Here is a 17,434-nt window from a genome sequence, read left to right as displayed (position 1 = left end):
TTTTTTTTTTTTTTTCCATGCTTCCTTGCTTTACATCACTGGTTGAGTATTTCAGGAAAGCAAAAAAAAAAAAAAAAAAAAAAAAAAATTGTTCACCGAATTCAGAGACAAAAAGGGCGAGAGATGTAGAAATGTAGTTTTAAAAAGATTTACATGGATAGAGTGAATAAAAAGCAACGAATCACTATTTTACAGAGTTATATAGACAGCCTTATTTCTGCTATTTGCTGACTGTTGCAAGCTTGACATAGCAGTTATGTCTTTCTACGTTTTTGGGTGTATATAATCTGTATAATATGGGGCTAGTTAGGATGACTGTGGAGAGATCACACTTACAACTCCATTCAAGATTTTCTCTAAACTGCCCTTAGTTTTTCTGCAGAATGTTACTAACAGGAAGACTTTTCTGCCGATCCATTTAATGTTTACAAGTGATGAGATGTTTCAAGTAGAAAAGAGTTGAACTAAGAACGTTTCTCCCATTTTCTGTTTTGAAGGGACTTGTCTTATAACAATATAAGGGACCTCCCAAGTTTTAAGGGCTGCCACTCCTTGGAAGAAATGTAAGTAGAAATACATATTGTTTATCTTTATTACCTCCTTAGTATGCTGAGTCCAAGTCTCTAGAAACTTTTTTGCTTCATGTTTGATGATAAGTTTCTAAGATTAAGGACAGAGAGAGATGATATGGTCATCTCATGTGAGGAGTGTGCTGGACAGAGAATTCAACCACTTGTGTTTTCCTCAATTAGCTAAGGTTTAATTGTTCCTGTGGCACAAAAAAGAATGAAGGACACCTTAATCCTGCATTTCATAGTAGCATTGCTTTACACATAAATGGAATGAGCATTTATGTGTTTTCCGTCCTGCCTCTTATCTCTTCCACTCCTCTTCAGTTCCCTCCAACCCTCGAGCCTATGCTTGTGTAAAATGTTTTTTCCTCTAGTCCCTGTAAGACATATTCAAAACCCATCTTTGCTTTTCCTTACTTCATTGCTTTAAAGCTTAAGCTTAATTTCCAGACCCTACACAATTTTTCTGCCTACATACATTCCTCCTTCTTCTACTCTACTGCTCTCAAGCTTCTTTTCCCCTTAACCAGAGTGGGGCTCATAGACTTCTCATAGGCCTTTGCTGTTACACTTCTGACTTCTTTGGGCTCATTGCACACATGGTTCATTGTAAAGGGGCTAGTGAACTGGAAGTACCATTTGCCTGTTAGCTCTTCTCAACATTTTCCTTTCATAAATCGATATTGCGAGAAGTGAAAGTGCACCCAGGGTAAGAATATGGCCTAAAGATTCCTTCAGAATTAAGTAGATTTGTTTTAAATCTCAGTGTGACTCTTAAAAGTTCACAAAGTGTTACTTTTAGCTTGGAAATAACTCGGTCCACACTTAACAGTCTCTTCTGAATTAAATGAGCTGTGAATTGGGACTGGGCAGAGGCGCCATGAAAAAGCTTCATGGTTGTATTAACATGGCTAATGCGAAGTGCAGAGCAGATACTTAAACAGTTTGCCTACAAGGGGAAACGAGAAAAATCTTACCATTGGTAAGGCTAAATCTGTGTATCAGCAGGCACCGAGCTATCCTTGCGTCTGAAGTCAGCCCAGTTTGCCAATCAAGTTCTGTTTCTACTACTTTACTTTGCAGTTCCTTACAGCATAATCAAATCCATGAAATCACAGAGGATACCTTTCAAGGACTGTCCTCCCTTCGTGTCCTGTAAGTGCATACTGAGTAAACCAAAATAATGTTTTTGATTCCCACGTAAACTGATGTCAGGGTTTGGTGTTACAAATCTGATTGAATGCAAAAGGCCAGCTATGCTGGATCCTAAGGTGAAGCAAACCACGTACAAGAGATACTAGCAGCAGCCAGTTTCAGTCCTGTTTTTTCTATTCTCCGTTTTGTTTTTCTAGCCTATAAAGATATTTTTATATATATACACATTTATATATGGAGATTAAAAAAAGGAGATTTTTTCGGTAGTCCACTATTTTGCATTACATTATTACTATATTATTCCATTATATAGTATTTATTGGAGAGATCCTATCTGTTTTCCTGAGGAGGAGCAGACCAGTAAACAAAATTATCCCCTCCCCTTATGTCTAGCTATATGAAGATTATATAGAAACATTGAAATTATTTAAAAAATAAAAAAATCCACAAATTGACAGGTGTTTTAAAAGGAATGTCATAGTATAAGTCATGGTGGTCCAGCAGGAGCTGGATCTGGATTTTGAAATCCAACAAAGCAGATGCCCTTCTGCTTGTTCTTTTGTTGTCTTCCCTCACCCCTGCCGATGTGCCCTGCTGCAGGTGCGGTTGTCACCAAAGGGATCGTCCTAGCACCTTCAGCCTGGGAATGGGTAGTGCCAGAGTCGGCTCTGCCTTGGGAGTGCAGGCTGAGCTGCTAGCAGAAGGAAGGGGAAGGGGGCAGGAATGGGAAATGGGTTCTGCTTTGGGGATGAGGTGAAGCAGGATACAGCTGCCTTACCAAGGGCTTTGGCTGCTACTGCACCTGGCTGACTGGGGAGAGAGGGGAAACGGGAGTGGTGTTCGGCTTTTCTGACAAAGGCATCATGTATTTGTCACCTGAGCTTTTTTCTCAGTACAGTGGCTGTTACAAAGTTTTGATGAAACTGCTAAAGTAATCTCATTTGACTTTCATTGCAGTGACCTCAGCAGAAATCGGATCCATCAAATCCACAAGGAAGCTTTCACCACTGTTGGAGCTATTGTTAACCTGTAAGTAGGCTATTCGGTGCAGCAGCCTCCTCTCTCTATCATTAAACTGCTGAGAGAGTAAATATTTTTAGCTTAAAATTGATATGTGCCCATTGTGTATTTCATCTCTGTTGTTCACAAAACCTCTCACTAGCTGATCGTATGCAATGCACACTGCTTTAAAGTGCCTGCTGCACTGACAGGCATTTGCCAGACCACAGCCTTGGTATGAGACTTTAAAAAGCCTTCCTTCTTCAATGAAATGCATGCTATAGGATCTTCAAACTTACTTTGTTGTAACACTGTCTTAATATTCACATTGCAGAGACCTAAGTTTCAATGAACTCACTTCAGTTCCAACTGAAGGATTGAGTGGACTGAACCAGCTTAAACTTGCAGGCAATTCTGAGTTGAAAGAAGCTTTGGCAGCAAAGAATTTTGCAAAGCTCCGGTATGTTGGTAAATAACATTAGAGTGCCTCACTTACTTTGAAAGTAACAAGCAATGTGACAATAAATTAGGTCAGTTTAGATAATACTCATGACAACTGATCCAGCCCTTTGCTGAGTCCTGTAGTGCCTTAATGCTGGCATATATGAAAGGGCACCTGACTATTCTGGTATAGAAGCCATTTGCAGACAATTTTCTTGGAACCTTTTATATTTTTCCTCTACCACTTTTCAGGTAGATACCATCTGACTTTGGAGTAGTGGTTTGGGTGGATTCCATTTGTTATTGAACTGAGCACATCTGTCTTTCCGAGTGTGGAAAACGGGAACAGACGTGCAGGTGTCCGATTCCATAATCACCACACTTCATATATATGCTGTTTATTCTTGGAGGCAAATGATAAGAGTAACAGTAATCGTTCAAATGGAAACCTGGTCCTGATTTCAGTGGGAGGTGGATCAGACTGATTAACTGCTTTGCATTTTCAAAGATCTTTCTGCACATTAATATTTCAATCCTCAAGCAGCAGTTAGAAATTGTTTCCCATACTGTCTGATGGAAAAAAATGGAAACGAAGATACTGTTAATTTGTCTAAGGCCAGCAAAGGAATTCATGTCACTTCTAGAATCAGGCCTCAGCAGATTGGTTTTTTGGTTTTGATTGTGTTTGAGAACTAATGCATCCTTTAGACTGATGTTCCTCCTAAATATTTACAAGAACAGGATTCAGGAGCAATACTGCAAATAGTTGATATGGTAGCCTTGAATCAGAAAAATTAGCTTCTGGTCTGCTATTATCTCATTGTTTACGTGGACTTTTTAAAACTCTGTATGCAGCTGTACTTCTCTATTAGGATTAATAGCATGTACCATTTCTGTTAAACACACAAAAAGACAATAGGGGAAAAAAAACAACCAACCCAAACTTATTTTGGGGCCACAAAATGAAGAGTGAGAAGGAAAGATATGTTTTTAACATTGTGGTCATCTGGGAATTAACTTTGTTACAAAACAGTTACTCTTTCATTAACTGGCTTCATTAGTTTTCAGTTTAAGTTGTACAGCAACGCCACAAACACTGATCAGAATTAGTTTTGTATATGGAGTAGAATGAGCAGTAAAGAGAGCTAAACATCACAGAATTCTTTGTACTCCTTGCAGCAGACAAAACTTGGATGCGTTACCTTGTTCTTTATCTCAGTGCAGAAGTGCATCAGAAATGGTTACAACTGATCCAATTTGAAATGGTTTTTTATTAGCGACCATGACAAAAAGAAGCTTTAGTTTTAGTACTGAAGTGTGCCACTTAAATATTTTTAGTAGACGGTAATCTTAACTCGGGTTACAATGGGTAACGCTCTGTTGTTCTGCCTGTGTTTCAGGTCACTCTCTGTACCATATGCTTACCAGTGCTGTGCATTTTGGGGTTGTGATTCTTATTTAAACTCGAATGCCGAGGATTCCAGTCACCAAGATCAAGGTGCCTTGGTGGATCGTGAGAAGGGTAAGTGCTTCATTGTACTAAACCGGCAGTATTATTTTGGGCCAGACTAGACCGAATAACAGTGTGTGTTGTCTTTGAATAAGGAAATTTTGAAAATGTAAATCTTTATAGGAATACAAAAGCTGTCTCTGAAAGTGCTTAGCAGCTGCTTACAGAGAGGCAGTGCCATGTTCTTTCTAGATGTGTGAAATGGATTTATCTGACAGTGTAAGATTTGCCTGTTTAAAAAAAAAAAAAGAAATTTTTTTTAAATTCTAAACTGCGAGTACTGTTTCTGTCATTTTCTGCCAGAACAAAAATGTTTTATGAGTCTCAGTATTTCGACCTTCCTGTTCAGAAAGGGCTTGTCCTTCCACTGTCTACTTCAAGGCCCATAGATCTTTCCCCAGTGATTAAGACGTTGCTGCTTTGTTATAAAGTATTGTGAGTAGCTCGGACAGGCAGTAGTAACTCAAACTGCTGCAGCGATTTCTGCACTGAGTATTCGACCTTATGTGGCAAACCAGCTCCAGTTGTTAAAGGCTTGAACGTTGGTGAAGTGTTAGGCCTTTGATCTTTCAAAGGACTACTTCCATCTGAGGCAGCTTCACTGCATTTCACTTTTTTTCTTCCTACAACTAACCTGTTTTTCATTTTTACTTGGATACAGCTGATGCAGATGGTCTCAGAAACGAGGAAAATGAGGAACTGGGACAGACTATTATTCACTGTACACCAGCAACAGGTAAATCTTATAATGTGCTTTAGCCACATTGTGAACTTCAGGCATGGTGTTATGCAAACAGCTGTCTGCAGAATTACATGTTTCATTCCTCGTAGTCATTCTGTACACAGAAGATTAAATTCTACAATGTTTGGGTGAAACTTCATTTGATGTCAATGTTGTTTTGGATGAGCAATCACAAAGATTTGGCTTAGCTTTAGACACACACTTCCCACATATTGGGAAGTAAGCATAAGAAGAACATAGAAGACTGTAATACTTTTATTTGGAGCTTGCTGTGTTTAATGCACTACCCCCTAATTCTGCGTTGCTCTTGCTGAAGAGATGTCTGTGGAGCAGACTGTATGAATGCTCATCTGTTTCAGTGAGAAGTCAACCTGTGCTTTAAAAGCTTAACTCCAACTGCTGTCAGTGGTGGTTTTAACTAACCCTGATGTCTTTGCATAAGAGAGGATGAGGAACGCTCACATGATCTGTTCCCCAGCCCTGCTATAGCCACGTTAACTGACAGCAGAGCGCTGTTACAAGTAGCTGCAGCAGGCAGTAGCATCTTAAACTGCTACAGATATTTGTGCAATGAGTAGTCTTATTGGCATACCAGAACTACTCCAATTCAGGCTTGAACAGTCCAGGAGCGTTGAAAGTCTTTGATCTTGCAAACAAATATTTTCATTCTAGGCGGCTTCATTGCTGCCCTTCTGCTTATCTTCCTTGTACTGCGAATTTCCCCACATGGTTCCACTCAGCTCCTAAAGCACTTGCTGTGGTGGTGCCTTCTACTTCCTTGCCTTTGCCACGGGCTTTCCAGAGGATTCCTTCTATACATCTTGTACCCTCCTGTTTGCATAAACAGGAACACATAAATGGGGGGAACAGAATGCTTCCAGTGAAGTTACTTCTGGATGAACAGGGGTTTTCCAAGTCTTCTTTCATTCTTTTCTCCTAAACTGGTATTTTACATCCATTATGACAATCTGTTTGCTCTTCACCTTTTGGGCTAGCTTCAGCTTTAGTATATAGAATATCACAAGGATTTCTTGATCACAGCCAAAAAAAAATTGTGGTCAGAAAGTCAAATATATTATTAATGTAACTGTACGTGATCTGAGAATTAATTTGACCAATGCTGCTTATTTGCTTTTGATCTCCTGTTCACAGAATGAGAATTCAGATGGTGTGTTACATGGGTTACATCTTTAAAGCCTTTAGCGCTGTCTTTTTGCCCATGCCAGAGATGCTGTAGCTCTAAAAGGAATGAAGAGCTTGTTTTACAAGTTCACAATTTGCCTTGTTTTTCACCGGTCCCTCCCATACTAACAACTTGTTTTCTATGCCATGCTGTCGTCTGGTCATAAGTAGGACACTCCACCCACCATGTAAGTTCTGAATCATTGCTCATCTCGTAGATCCACTTTCCACTTTGCCTAATGGCAGGAATGGATTGCTGAACAGTGGCCCTCAAGTAGCATAGCACTGAAAGCTGCGAAACTCATCCTTCCGAGCATGAATTTCCCCCGGTGGGCTGGGAATATTAGTGAGAGAGGAGGGTGACTTTTAACTCTAAGGATAGTTGGACCTTGGGAGAAAGACAGGAGAGTGTGATGGGTTTTGTTGTTTGTCTAAAGGTACCTCACTGTAAAGCTACTAGAAAACAGACTTCAAATGTATTTTGGAAGCACAGCATTGACATTTTAAAATTTCCTAAGTAGGAGGTTGGTTTTATTTTTAAGTAGATTCAGCTTAGCAGGTATCGCTGCATCATGTGAATGTACCATAAAAATAATTATTCTGGCAAGGATCTCTTACTCAGGAATACTGGTAAGGTTTTAATTATTCTGGTAAGGATGTCTTACTCGGAATACCTGCGTATTCCTGAGTAAGTAAGTAAAAAGTAAGTAAAAAAAGGGATTTTACTGCTGATTTTACTGGTCTGATAATCCAGTTAGCATCATTATTTCTTGCCCAGAAATGAAGCTTGCTTGTTTTAAACAAAAAGATTCTTTATTTGACTTGTCAATTCGGTAATTTCTGGAAGTTGCTTTAGGCCTTGGGAGATTTTTGCACTGACATTTAGTTGTGCTGCGCAGAGCTGGGAGTCATGGCGTGAATCCGGCTCAGAAGCTCCAGCCCGAGGTGGCAGGACAGTTTGGCATTTTTCTGCTCTGCCTTCAGCTCCCAGAGTGCCCGACTGCGGGGAGGGATCCCCAGCTATTGTGTTTCGGACAATTAGCAGCGCCTAATGGGGATGTAGGAGAGGTTAAACTCTTCTAATTGTTACTTAAAATCAGTAGGATTTCCCTATGGAATAAAAAGCAATTAGAAGGATTAGAAGGGTAAGCAGTAGTAGTGACCTTTTTTCCTTGTCTCGCCTCATATTATTTTGCCTGTTGGACGTTTTTTATTATTTAAGCCTTTTTAAGTGGCAAAAGAAGAAGAAAAAAAATCATTTTCCCTATGTGACTTTCTAAGCTCACAGTGCCTTTCATTGACGAGGGTGGGGGAGAGGGCTTGTGATGAATTCCTGTCCCTATTAAAGCTGATAAATTGAATTTGTCTGCTGTTTTACAGATGTTTCCTTGTGACCAAAAGTTACTCTGGAAGGCATGTTTGTGAATCATTTTTTGAGAGAACATGCTACTTCTAAAAAATCCTTTCCCCTTATAAGTTGGTTGTGGACATTTGCTTTTATTTTGTTACCAACTTTTTTATGAAGTATGAAATCTAAAGAAAATAAGAAGTATTTAGGTGGCAGTAATAAAAGCTGTTTTGAGTAGCCAAAGGGTAATTAAGTTTGTTTAGCTAGCTTGTTTATACAAAGTATTCTCAAGTGACCATTCATTGCAGTAATTATTATTTCAGGCATAATTAATTAGTAAATAGCTTCAGCAGAATAGTTTACTTTCAGCTGACCTATTTAGCAGTTCAGCTGTGTACTCTATTCATGAATTAATGAGGAGTGCTCTTGTAATACCTTTTGAAAATCTTGCTTATTAAGGCCAAATTTTTTTCCTAAATTGGTTGTCCTTCTGTCTTTTTTTTCTTCTAGGTGCTTTTAAGCCTTGTGAATATTTATTGGGCAGCTGGATGATTCGACTTACTGTCTGGTTTATTTTTTTGGTTGCTTTGTTCTTCAACCTGCTTGTCATGTTAACAATATTTGCATCCTGTACTCCATTGCCATCTTCCAAACTGTTTATAGGCCTGATTTCTGTCTCTAACTTATTTATGGGAGTCTATACTGGTGTGTTAACTTTCTTGGATGCTGTCTCTTGGGGAAGATTTGCTGAATTTGGCATATGGTGGGAGACTGGCAGTGGTTGCAGAGTTGCTGGGTTTCTTGCAGTCTTTTCATCAGAAAGTGCCATCTTTTTCCTGATGTTGGCAGCTGTTGAACGGAGCTTCTCTGCGAAGGAGATCATTAAAAAGGGGAAAAGCAATCGCCAAAAACAATTTCAAATTGCGGCAGTTTTTGCTTTCCTGTGTGCTGTGGTAGCGGGATGCTTACCACTTTTTTATAAAGCGGAGTACTCGGCATCGCCCCTTTGCTTGCCCTTCCCCACTGGAGAAACACCTTCGTTAGGCTTCACAGTAACTTTAGTGCTCCTCAATTCATTAGCATTTTTGCTAATGGCTATTATCTACACTAAACTGTATTGCAACTTGGAAAAAGAGGACCTCTCCGAAAACTCGCAGTCCAGCATGATTAAGCATGTCGCTTGGCTAATCTTCACGAACTGCATCTTTTTCTGCCCTGTTGCGTTTTTCTCATTTGCACCGTTGATCACTGCGATTTCTATCAGCCCTGAAATCATGAAGTCTGTTACTTTGATATTTTTCCCGTTACCTGCCTGCCTGAATCCAGTTCTGTACGTATTCTTCAACCCAAAGTTCAAGGAAGACTGGAAGTTGCTCAGGCGCCATATGACCAGGAAGAACGGAGCGGTAGCAATTGCCGTCAATGCTCAAGGGGGCTGCGTGACGCAGGATTTTTACTACGACTGTGGCGTGTACACCCATTTGCAGGGTAACGTCGCCGTGTGTGAATGTTGCGAATCGCTCCTTTTATCCAAGCCCATGCCCTGTAAACATTTAATAAAATCACACAGCTGCCCCACGCTGGCAGTGGTGCCTTGCCAAAGGCCGGACGGCTACTGGTCGGACTGCGGCACCCAGTCAGCCCACTCTGACTACGCAGACGAGGACGACTCCTTCGTGTCGGACAGCTCAGACCAAGTGCAGGCCTGCGGCCGTGCATGTTTCTACCAAAGCCGAGGATTCCCTTTGGTTCGTTATGCCTACAACATACCCAGAATTAAAGACTGAGAAGGCTTTTTGCCATCAGCTGTTCTAATAAAGAGGTATAATGCTTCGTAGACTGTTGCCTGTTTTGACCTTTCGAGCAGGAAGCACTTTTGTAATCATCGTTTAGTGTCATTTGTAAAGAAGGGAAGCGGGCAGTAATGTCTTGAGCCATACATTTAAAAATAATTAAACAAATAAATCAGTTGCCCTGACTGTAAATAATTGGTAAACCAAATTTGTTACCCAATATTTTTACTCTTTCCACGCAACAGTGGTGTCTTTTATACAGTTTTTTACATGCTAATGGTGTGTTTCCACATTGTACTCCAGTTGTACTTTGCTTCTGCTGTTGGCAAGGTAAGTTCTGTTGATTTTTTTCTTTTTTTTTTTTCTGCCAAAGCACAATATAAAGGACAGCTGTTTAGTATTAAAGAAATTATTTTTAAATGTGACTTTTCTATAATTAAGCAAAAAACTCTCTTGCTAGCTTTGTATAGTGTATTCAGCATTGAATCTCAGGATGAATTTTACTGCAGGGTCAAAAAAGGGATTAATTCTCCCATACATAACTGTGACAGCAATATAGGAATACCATGTTTGTTTTGTATTTCAAGCCAACATTCAATTTTAAAAACAGGTTTTGTTACAATAAAGCACTTGTAATCCACAATATCTGTAGACTACGAAAGAAGCATATTAACAGCTGTCAGGAATAAGAGGGTTGAACACATTTTTCCAGTGATGATGCATTACTTCAGGTGAACCACAGCAACTTTCTTCAGTATTAAGCAGTCGGGTCACACTGTTGGAAGGAATATCGATGCATCGGGGGGGTGTTAGCAGTGCTGTTGATGTATACAGCTCATGTCTTTGCAGAAAGACTGGCTAATACTCTGCAGCCTGTTGAATGTTACAGCACCCCAATAATCTCTACGAATAGACTGAGATTTTAGCAAATGGAGGGGAAAACAGAAAGCAATTTTGCAATAAAAGAAAAGCATTTTTGCCAATTATTTTACTGAGAGTGAAGTACACTGTGCAAAGTCACTGATTTTCATGTAAATCAGTGCATTATTTTTAAACCATTCAAGTCCTGAGACCCAAATGATTTAAGTACAATCAGCGATCCATTTATCTATATTTAGTTTGAAATCCAATCGATATAAAGTTATGAATGCATGATTAAGTAATTATGTATATTTGTTGAACAATATGCTAAATCAAGAGCAAATCCACTGCCATCCCAGTTACTCTGGAGACATTCTCATTAAGATTTAAAGCTAGATTGCTGTTTTGAGAATTAAACTGTATATACTGTTCATACAATGAATTTTTATCTTTGTATTGTAAATTATTTGATAGAACACATGATGGGAAATGTGGCTTCAGTTCATTTTGTTAATTAAAGCTACCTCCTAAACAATAGTGGCTGCCAGTAGCAGAATGTTTAAAATGTGGTTTATATACTTTTTGCATTGTAAATAGACATGGTTGTATATTGTCACTGTAATAAAAACAGAATCCTTGTATATCAAAATCATGTAGTTTGTACAAAGTATGGGAGGATTATTTACTGTATGCTGTTAATTTTGTAAGCCAAAATATTCACATGTAAAAACAAGAGAGAAGAAAACCAACCCAGAGTTGTTAATTCTTATATTTACACTCATGAATATTACATCTGCAATTAGCATGGAATGTTACACTGAAAGCAAATAAAGGGTACACGAATATTGATTGTTATTTATCTCTGTTTTTCAAAAGTTAAGGCTGAAAATGGTGCACATGTGAAATTATTGAGCATAAATAACGTGTCATCTGCTCTCCATTACATGTGGTGAGAGTTTCGGGAAAGGATTGCCAGTGAAGTAAGGAAGTTGCCAATTTACAAGTGGATTTATGATCTCGGACTAATGCTGACTCTTGGCATGCAAAAGGTTAAAACCTTCAGAGAAGTCTCTTTAATAAAGACGTTATTGCATATTGTATTTGAGTTGAAATGTTTTTAGTATGGCTTGGAAAATAATACAGATGATGATTTTGGTTTTGATACTATTTCTATGCTGAGAGCTGTGGAGTTTTTTTTAGCCGTAGTTTTGTCAGAGTCACAGTCTTCCACGCTCCCTCTGTTGGCCAGCCAGTCACAGGTAACGAGAATACTTCTAACAAGAATACTTCTCAAAAAGGACAATAAATGTCAGGTGCCATTTCGTATCGGTAGCAAAGGAAATCCAACTATCAATTTCAAACCATGTTCTTGAAATACGGATTTATTCTTCTTCTGTTTTACAAATGAGTCTTCACTGAAATGCTATTAGAATGGTCAGATGCCATCCATTTGGAGTTATAGTATTTAACTTATACATCACTGTTTTTGAAGTTACGCTAATGGTTAATTTTTAATGCAGTCAGCCCAGTGTCTTCCAACACATGCAGGTTTTATCTGCTGGTAGAGGTGAAAGAATACAGGCGCTGGCTACTAAAATCAACCCGTCAAGAAGCAGTGCTGCAAAACCTGCTTGTCTCAAAATCACTGCGTGCCCACCTATGGACGATCACAGGAGGAGAACCCGGAGAAATCCAGCCACCAGGTACTTAATGCCTCCTTTGTCGTGTCTTTGCTGGACAAGCTGATCTTGGTAGCAGGGCATAATGTTCAGAAGTTCATAGCTGCAATAGGAAAGCCATCCACCGAGAACTCGCTCCCTCTCCTCCCCACTCCAAAAGCCGTATCAAATATGTGGAGACAACTTGCCTTAGAGCTGTGCTGTGTTAGCAATGCATGCGGTTTTTTAGTTACCTCTGTACAAGTGGCTTTCAGAGCTGTCCCCCAGGCAGCCATCTCCTCAGGTAGGCAAAGCTTCCTAATTTCAGTTTTGATACTCAAACGACTGAAACTTCACAAGTTACACCCTTCTGGGATGTCGGCAGGAGATAAGTCCTCTGACTTCCTAGAGTCTAAAGCTAGCTTGAAACTGTTCTTACAGTGACGACGTCACATACCTTGCTTCTAAACCCCCCTAAACAACCGTTGTACTGAGCTCCAACACTGGATTTAGCACACAAAAAGAATTTGCTGTTGACTTTAAATAAAGGAAAACTTACGGCAATGAGAACGTTTGTTTGTTTGTTTGTTTTCCTTCTTTGTCTTCTGCTGTTGTGAGGAAGCAGCTTTCTGCAGGGGGACAGAGTCACAAATAAAATTGCCAAAGTTGTTGCTAAGGTATTCCCTACCTTTCCCCACATTGAGTAATTTCTTATGGACAGCTATTAGCCTGCTCTGCAGCAGTACGCTGGTGAGATCTCTTAATTTGAAATGGAGCCTTTTTGTTCTCTTACAAAAATAATGCATCTACTTAGCAACTTTTTTGGTCTAGATCCCCTTTGCCCTTTTTCATTTCTTTCCAGTAGAATTTCCTGTGTTTAATCATAAATTTACTCGGAAATTTCAAAGTTATACAAAGATACTTTTGTCCAATAATTCTTTTGACCTTGATTACTATTTTTAAGGCTTCAGTTTTAATTTACAGGGTAATATTTTTAATTAAAAGCACAATGCAGAGTTTGTTTCATATGTACTCTCAATTTAATAATTTTTAATTACATAGATGCTTTTGATCTTTTACTGCTAGCATAAGTTTATTTTTCACAAGAGATTTTTTTAGTATTACCTTTCACATAAGGTACAGTAGAATCTGACCAATTTACTCTTAGCACTAGAGTTCAGTTGAAGATAATTCAGTAAATAAGGAAATGAATTAAATCTGAAATGGGATAATACACCACAAATTACTGTTTTCTTTACGGTTGTATACTGTAAGAACTTGGAGGGTGAATGGACACATTTCATATGTTGCATTCATGGCACTACACTACTATAAAATATCATTTAGATTTTACCGAAGAAATACTATGGTGACTGTGGCATTTACTATCGGGAAATGATTTAGATTTGAGGGTAACAAAATATGAAGTGTCTCACCGGTTTCCAGTAACGAAAGCATAACCTATAAGTGTATTTTGACAATTTCAGCCCAAAAATATTTTGACCCAAAAATGAACAACTAAATCTGTTAATAACTGAGGCTTTAAAAGAGATAAAGACTTTGTACAGAAGTGTAAACTGGCTGAACAAGCGAAGGCTGTTCAAAAGCAGCAGGGCAGCGATCTCCAGTTAACGTAAAACAGCTGAGTTGAGGAGATCCTGCTATCGATTCAAAAAGACGGGATTAGAATATAAATGTGTTTCATAGAGTTCTTGCACATTCCCCTAACCAAGAGAGAAATTCTCACCTTCTCAAGGCCGCACTCCTTGAAAGCAGATGGCTCCACATCTGCAGTCAACAGAATCTGGACTGGGACTAGCAGTGGGTACAGTGTATTGCAAAGCTGAGAATACACCGTACCGTGAAGGAAAACCAAAGCAATCCAAGACCTCTCAGATTTCACAGCCTCTAGTCAAGCAGAACTACACATGCAGGCATAAAAATAGCCAGTAGACGAGTATAGGCAGTGCTCCTTCAGCCCTGACACCGAGTGTGGAGCCAAGTAGCTTTCTTCCTCGCTGCCATGCCTGCCGCACTGTTTTGCCCCACACTGGAAAATCTGAAGACTCAGGAACACGTCTTAAATTTGACTACCTTTGGATCCAATTTTCTATTTTTTTTTTTTTTCCCCAGATTGCAAGTAAAATTAAGATACACATTCTTTTCTTCATAAATGTATGCTTAGACAAGAAGCTTAAGGCATGTTGTCGAAGCCTTAGTTTGTGCCTAAATTTAGTAAGTTTTTTTTCAGTAGGATTATTTTTATGCTTCTTCTGTGTTTCTGAATGTAAGTGTGGAACTAGACATCACATTTGAAAGCAATCTTACCTGATTCTTTTCATTAAATCTGGCTAGTATTAAGTTGAACTGAGAGGTTTCTTCTAATGGCTCTTAAGTTTTCAGAGACTGAGTTGATCAGATTACCGTTGAATTTCTAAAATTCAACTATTTCATAAAGAAGAGTTGGCAAGTCCAAATATTTTACAGTTGTCAAATCAGGGTAGTTAGTGATTCAGGGTAGTTGATTTCTGCCTACAATTTAATTAATTTCAATGTTTGTTACCTGTAAAATTGCTTTCTTGACATAATTTTCTGTGTAAAATGATTTTTCAAATACTGTGAATGGCAATCGGGGATTACTTGTGAGCAGTTTGTCAGGAGCATTTGGGTGTTCAGACATGCTGATTGGCATGACTGAACAAACAGAAAGTGTAAGTCTGTGAATATATCGCTCCGTGTTTACTCTGAATTGAACTCCCTGTTGCTACGTAGCGTAAAGTAGTTATTCCACAGTCTATGATGGTGTTGACTGAGTTAGCACTGAAAGACTGAATGCAGTTTTTGACATTTCTTTGGTGAGAAATTAGGCTGATTTTTCACAATGGTAACAACCATAGGGGTGTGTGTATATTTATTTATTCACTACACTTAGTTGTTTGTGGCAACTTCTGTGCTTCATCGTGTCAGTTTGATTTTTGCCCATAGGCTTTAGCAGTGTTGGCACTTAATTCCTGCCATAGCAGATGCTTTTTAGAGGCGTTTTTTCCTATTACGGCACTAAGTTCACAGAATTAAGGTTTTGTCGTGAAGCATGTCCATGTAATGTGCGGTTTGTCTGCTTGTCAGTCCTTCTGTGGCCATAGCAGTTGTCTACCTGAACCTGCAGGATTGTTGTTTCAGTCGTATTTTACAAAATGACGTCGTTTGGGCTCTTAACTTGCCTGTATTAACTAGGGTGCAGTGACTGTGGAGCTGGCTTGACAAGTTGGGCAGAACGTTAAGAAGAGGAATAACGGTGATATTATTTTATACCTTCACTTCTCTTCAAAGTTGGATGCTTCTGCCATTCCGCTAATGATGCTTTAATTCCCTGAAAGGTGAACTGGCTCTTGCCACCCTTTGTATAGGCAGTCTCAATGCATAAACTCTGGTACCTTGTCACAATACTAAGGTTTGTTAATAGAAGCTATTTGCCCAATTCTTGTTCTCTAATCCCCAAGGAATTATCTTATTCTGTAGAATAATATAGGGAGGGAAGGGAAAGACTCAAATGTTTGTGTCTTTGGCAAGAGCGCAGCTGGCTGCTGCCTTGCCTTGACACATTCATTTCATACTTTCTGGCCATCCTGGAAGAGCAGCTGTGCGGCTTCATCAGAACCGAGAGATGCCCAGTGCAGTGAGCTCCAGAATTCCTCAATTCAGTGAGACAGGAGTTGGTTTTTTTTTTCTTGTTTCTATTCATTTAAGACTGTTGCCAATTTTCCCTATGAAGGGGACTTTAAGGTCGGGGAGGTTTTCAAGCCTTTGTAAGATGTTTTGAAATTACCTTGGTCTGCAGCCTGTTGAAATACTTGAAGTTTTCATGCCTGCCATGACGTGAAGCTTTGCTCACAGTGCTTGTTTAGCCACGTAGTGAACAACTTCTATACTTCTTTTACTTCTTAGCTGCCTGCAGCACATACACAGACATTCATGTAGAATAGTTTGTGTTTAACAACGCTGAGGCATTGCATTGTGCGCCTTGTATCCTAAGAATTCAGTCCGATTTGAAATTTTCTTGTTGTAACTTTACTTGGCGTGACATTTAGGTTCTAGTGATACTCTGCTGTTTCTAATACCTGAATCGTCAGCTTAAATTATTTTAACAGGTGTAATTTGTTGTCTGTTAAAGACTGTAGCTAATAATAGTTGAATCTTTATTTGATGATGATCAGCTCAACAATTTACCACACGTGGCTAGAGTTATTTTAATGTCATGAATATCAATTTGCTGCATAGCGATATAGTCAGTATTGCAGGATTGCTTAGAACAGAGACGCTTTCAGGCCTTTTTTGTATTTTTCAGCTTGCTGGAAAACGGTTCCAGATGATCAGCTGGTTATCAGCGCATATTATCAGCGATAGGATAACATTTGTTTTTTTCCTTACAGGAACCATAATGATATTTCTCCAAGGTGCCAAAACTGCAGTTCCCATGAGAAGGTAAGCCAAATTAAGAAGCTCCACCACTGAAAGGGGGAAATCCCTCACACCTCACCTCTCCCTTCCTTCCGCTTTGTGGCCATGCACTCCTGGCACTTGCCTTGTTTTGGCCTCAGCGCTTGTCAGAGCTTTAACTTGCTCAGACCGCCAAGTTTTGTGGCCAAAGAATTGGATGTTTCTCTACATTAGTAAGGTAAGGTGGCTCGGTGAAGGCTCTGGTGAGCAAGAGGGAGGGAGAAGTTTATGCTCCTGAGAGACAGGAGAGATGCAGCCCTCTCGGTAGAGAAACGATGGACTCAGGTGCGCATGAATCTGCAGCCCAAGCATCAAACAGCCCATCTTAAAATTCCCCAGTATGCTCATGTGGGCATTCTTTAGGACTGTTGATGATGGCGTTGAAATGTCTCCCACCTCATGGCACTCATGTTTGGTGGTGTCTAGGCACACATAATGGTTGTGTAGGTTTGATGGCCTTTTTATATCATTGAGCCAGTGAAATTCAATTTTTATGGCAAGTCAATTGCCTCAAATGTCACCACTGACTTTCCCATTTTAGACAAAGCATTTTTAATACTGTTGCTTATTTTTCAACTTGCCTATCTAACTAAAAATATATTTCTTGTTAAACTCACCTACCTGGAGAATCTTGGCAAGAACAATTATATCGATATAGCAACCAAATTTACAATCG

The 17,434-nt window shown here is 39.3% G+C and overlaps 1 protein-coding gene across 1 annotated transcript in view; it reads left to right on the top strand.

Moving 5' to 3' along the window:
- The window catches only part of LGR4 (leucine rich repeat containing G protein-coupled receptor 4), an 81,743-nt gene extending 70,295 nt beyond the window's left edge, over positions 1-11,448 (top strand). The window contains exons 12-18 of the mRNA XM_072864977.1: positions 498-563; positions 1,656-1,727; positions 2,685-2,756; positions 3,061-3,186; positions 4,568-4,689; positions 5,339-5,413; positions 8,460-11,448. Of these exons, the coding sequence (XP_072721078.1) occupies positions 498-563; positions 1,656-1,727; positions 2,685-2,756; positions 3,061-3,186; positions 4,568-4,689; positions 5,339-5,413; positions 8,460-9,736 (1,810 nt within the window). The 3' untranslated portion in view covers positions 9,737-11,448. The remainder of the gene's footprint in view (positions 1-497; positions 564-1,655; positions 1,728-2,684; positions 2,757-3,060; positions 3,187-4,567; positions 4,690-5,338; positions 5,414-8,459) is intronic.
- The last annotated feature ends 5,986 nt before the right edge of the window (positions 11,449-17,434 follow it).

The sequence above is a fragment of the Ciconia boyciana genome, chromosome 6 (genome assembly GCF_034638445.1).
Source record: "Ciconia boyciana chromosome 6, ASM3463844v1, whole genome shotgun sequence".
Classification (NCBI taxonomy): Eukaryota; Metazoa; Chordata; class Aves; order Ciconiiformes; family Ciconiidae; genus Ciconia; species Ciconia boyciana.
The sequence above is the reverse complement of the archived record's forward strand: the minus strand, read 5'-3'. Positions and strand labels throughout refer to the sequence as shown.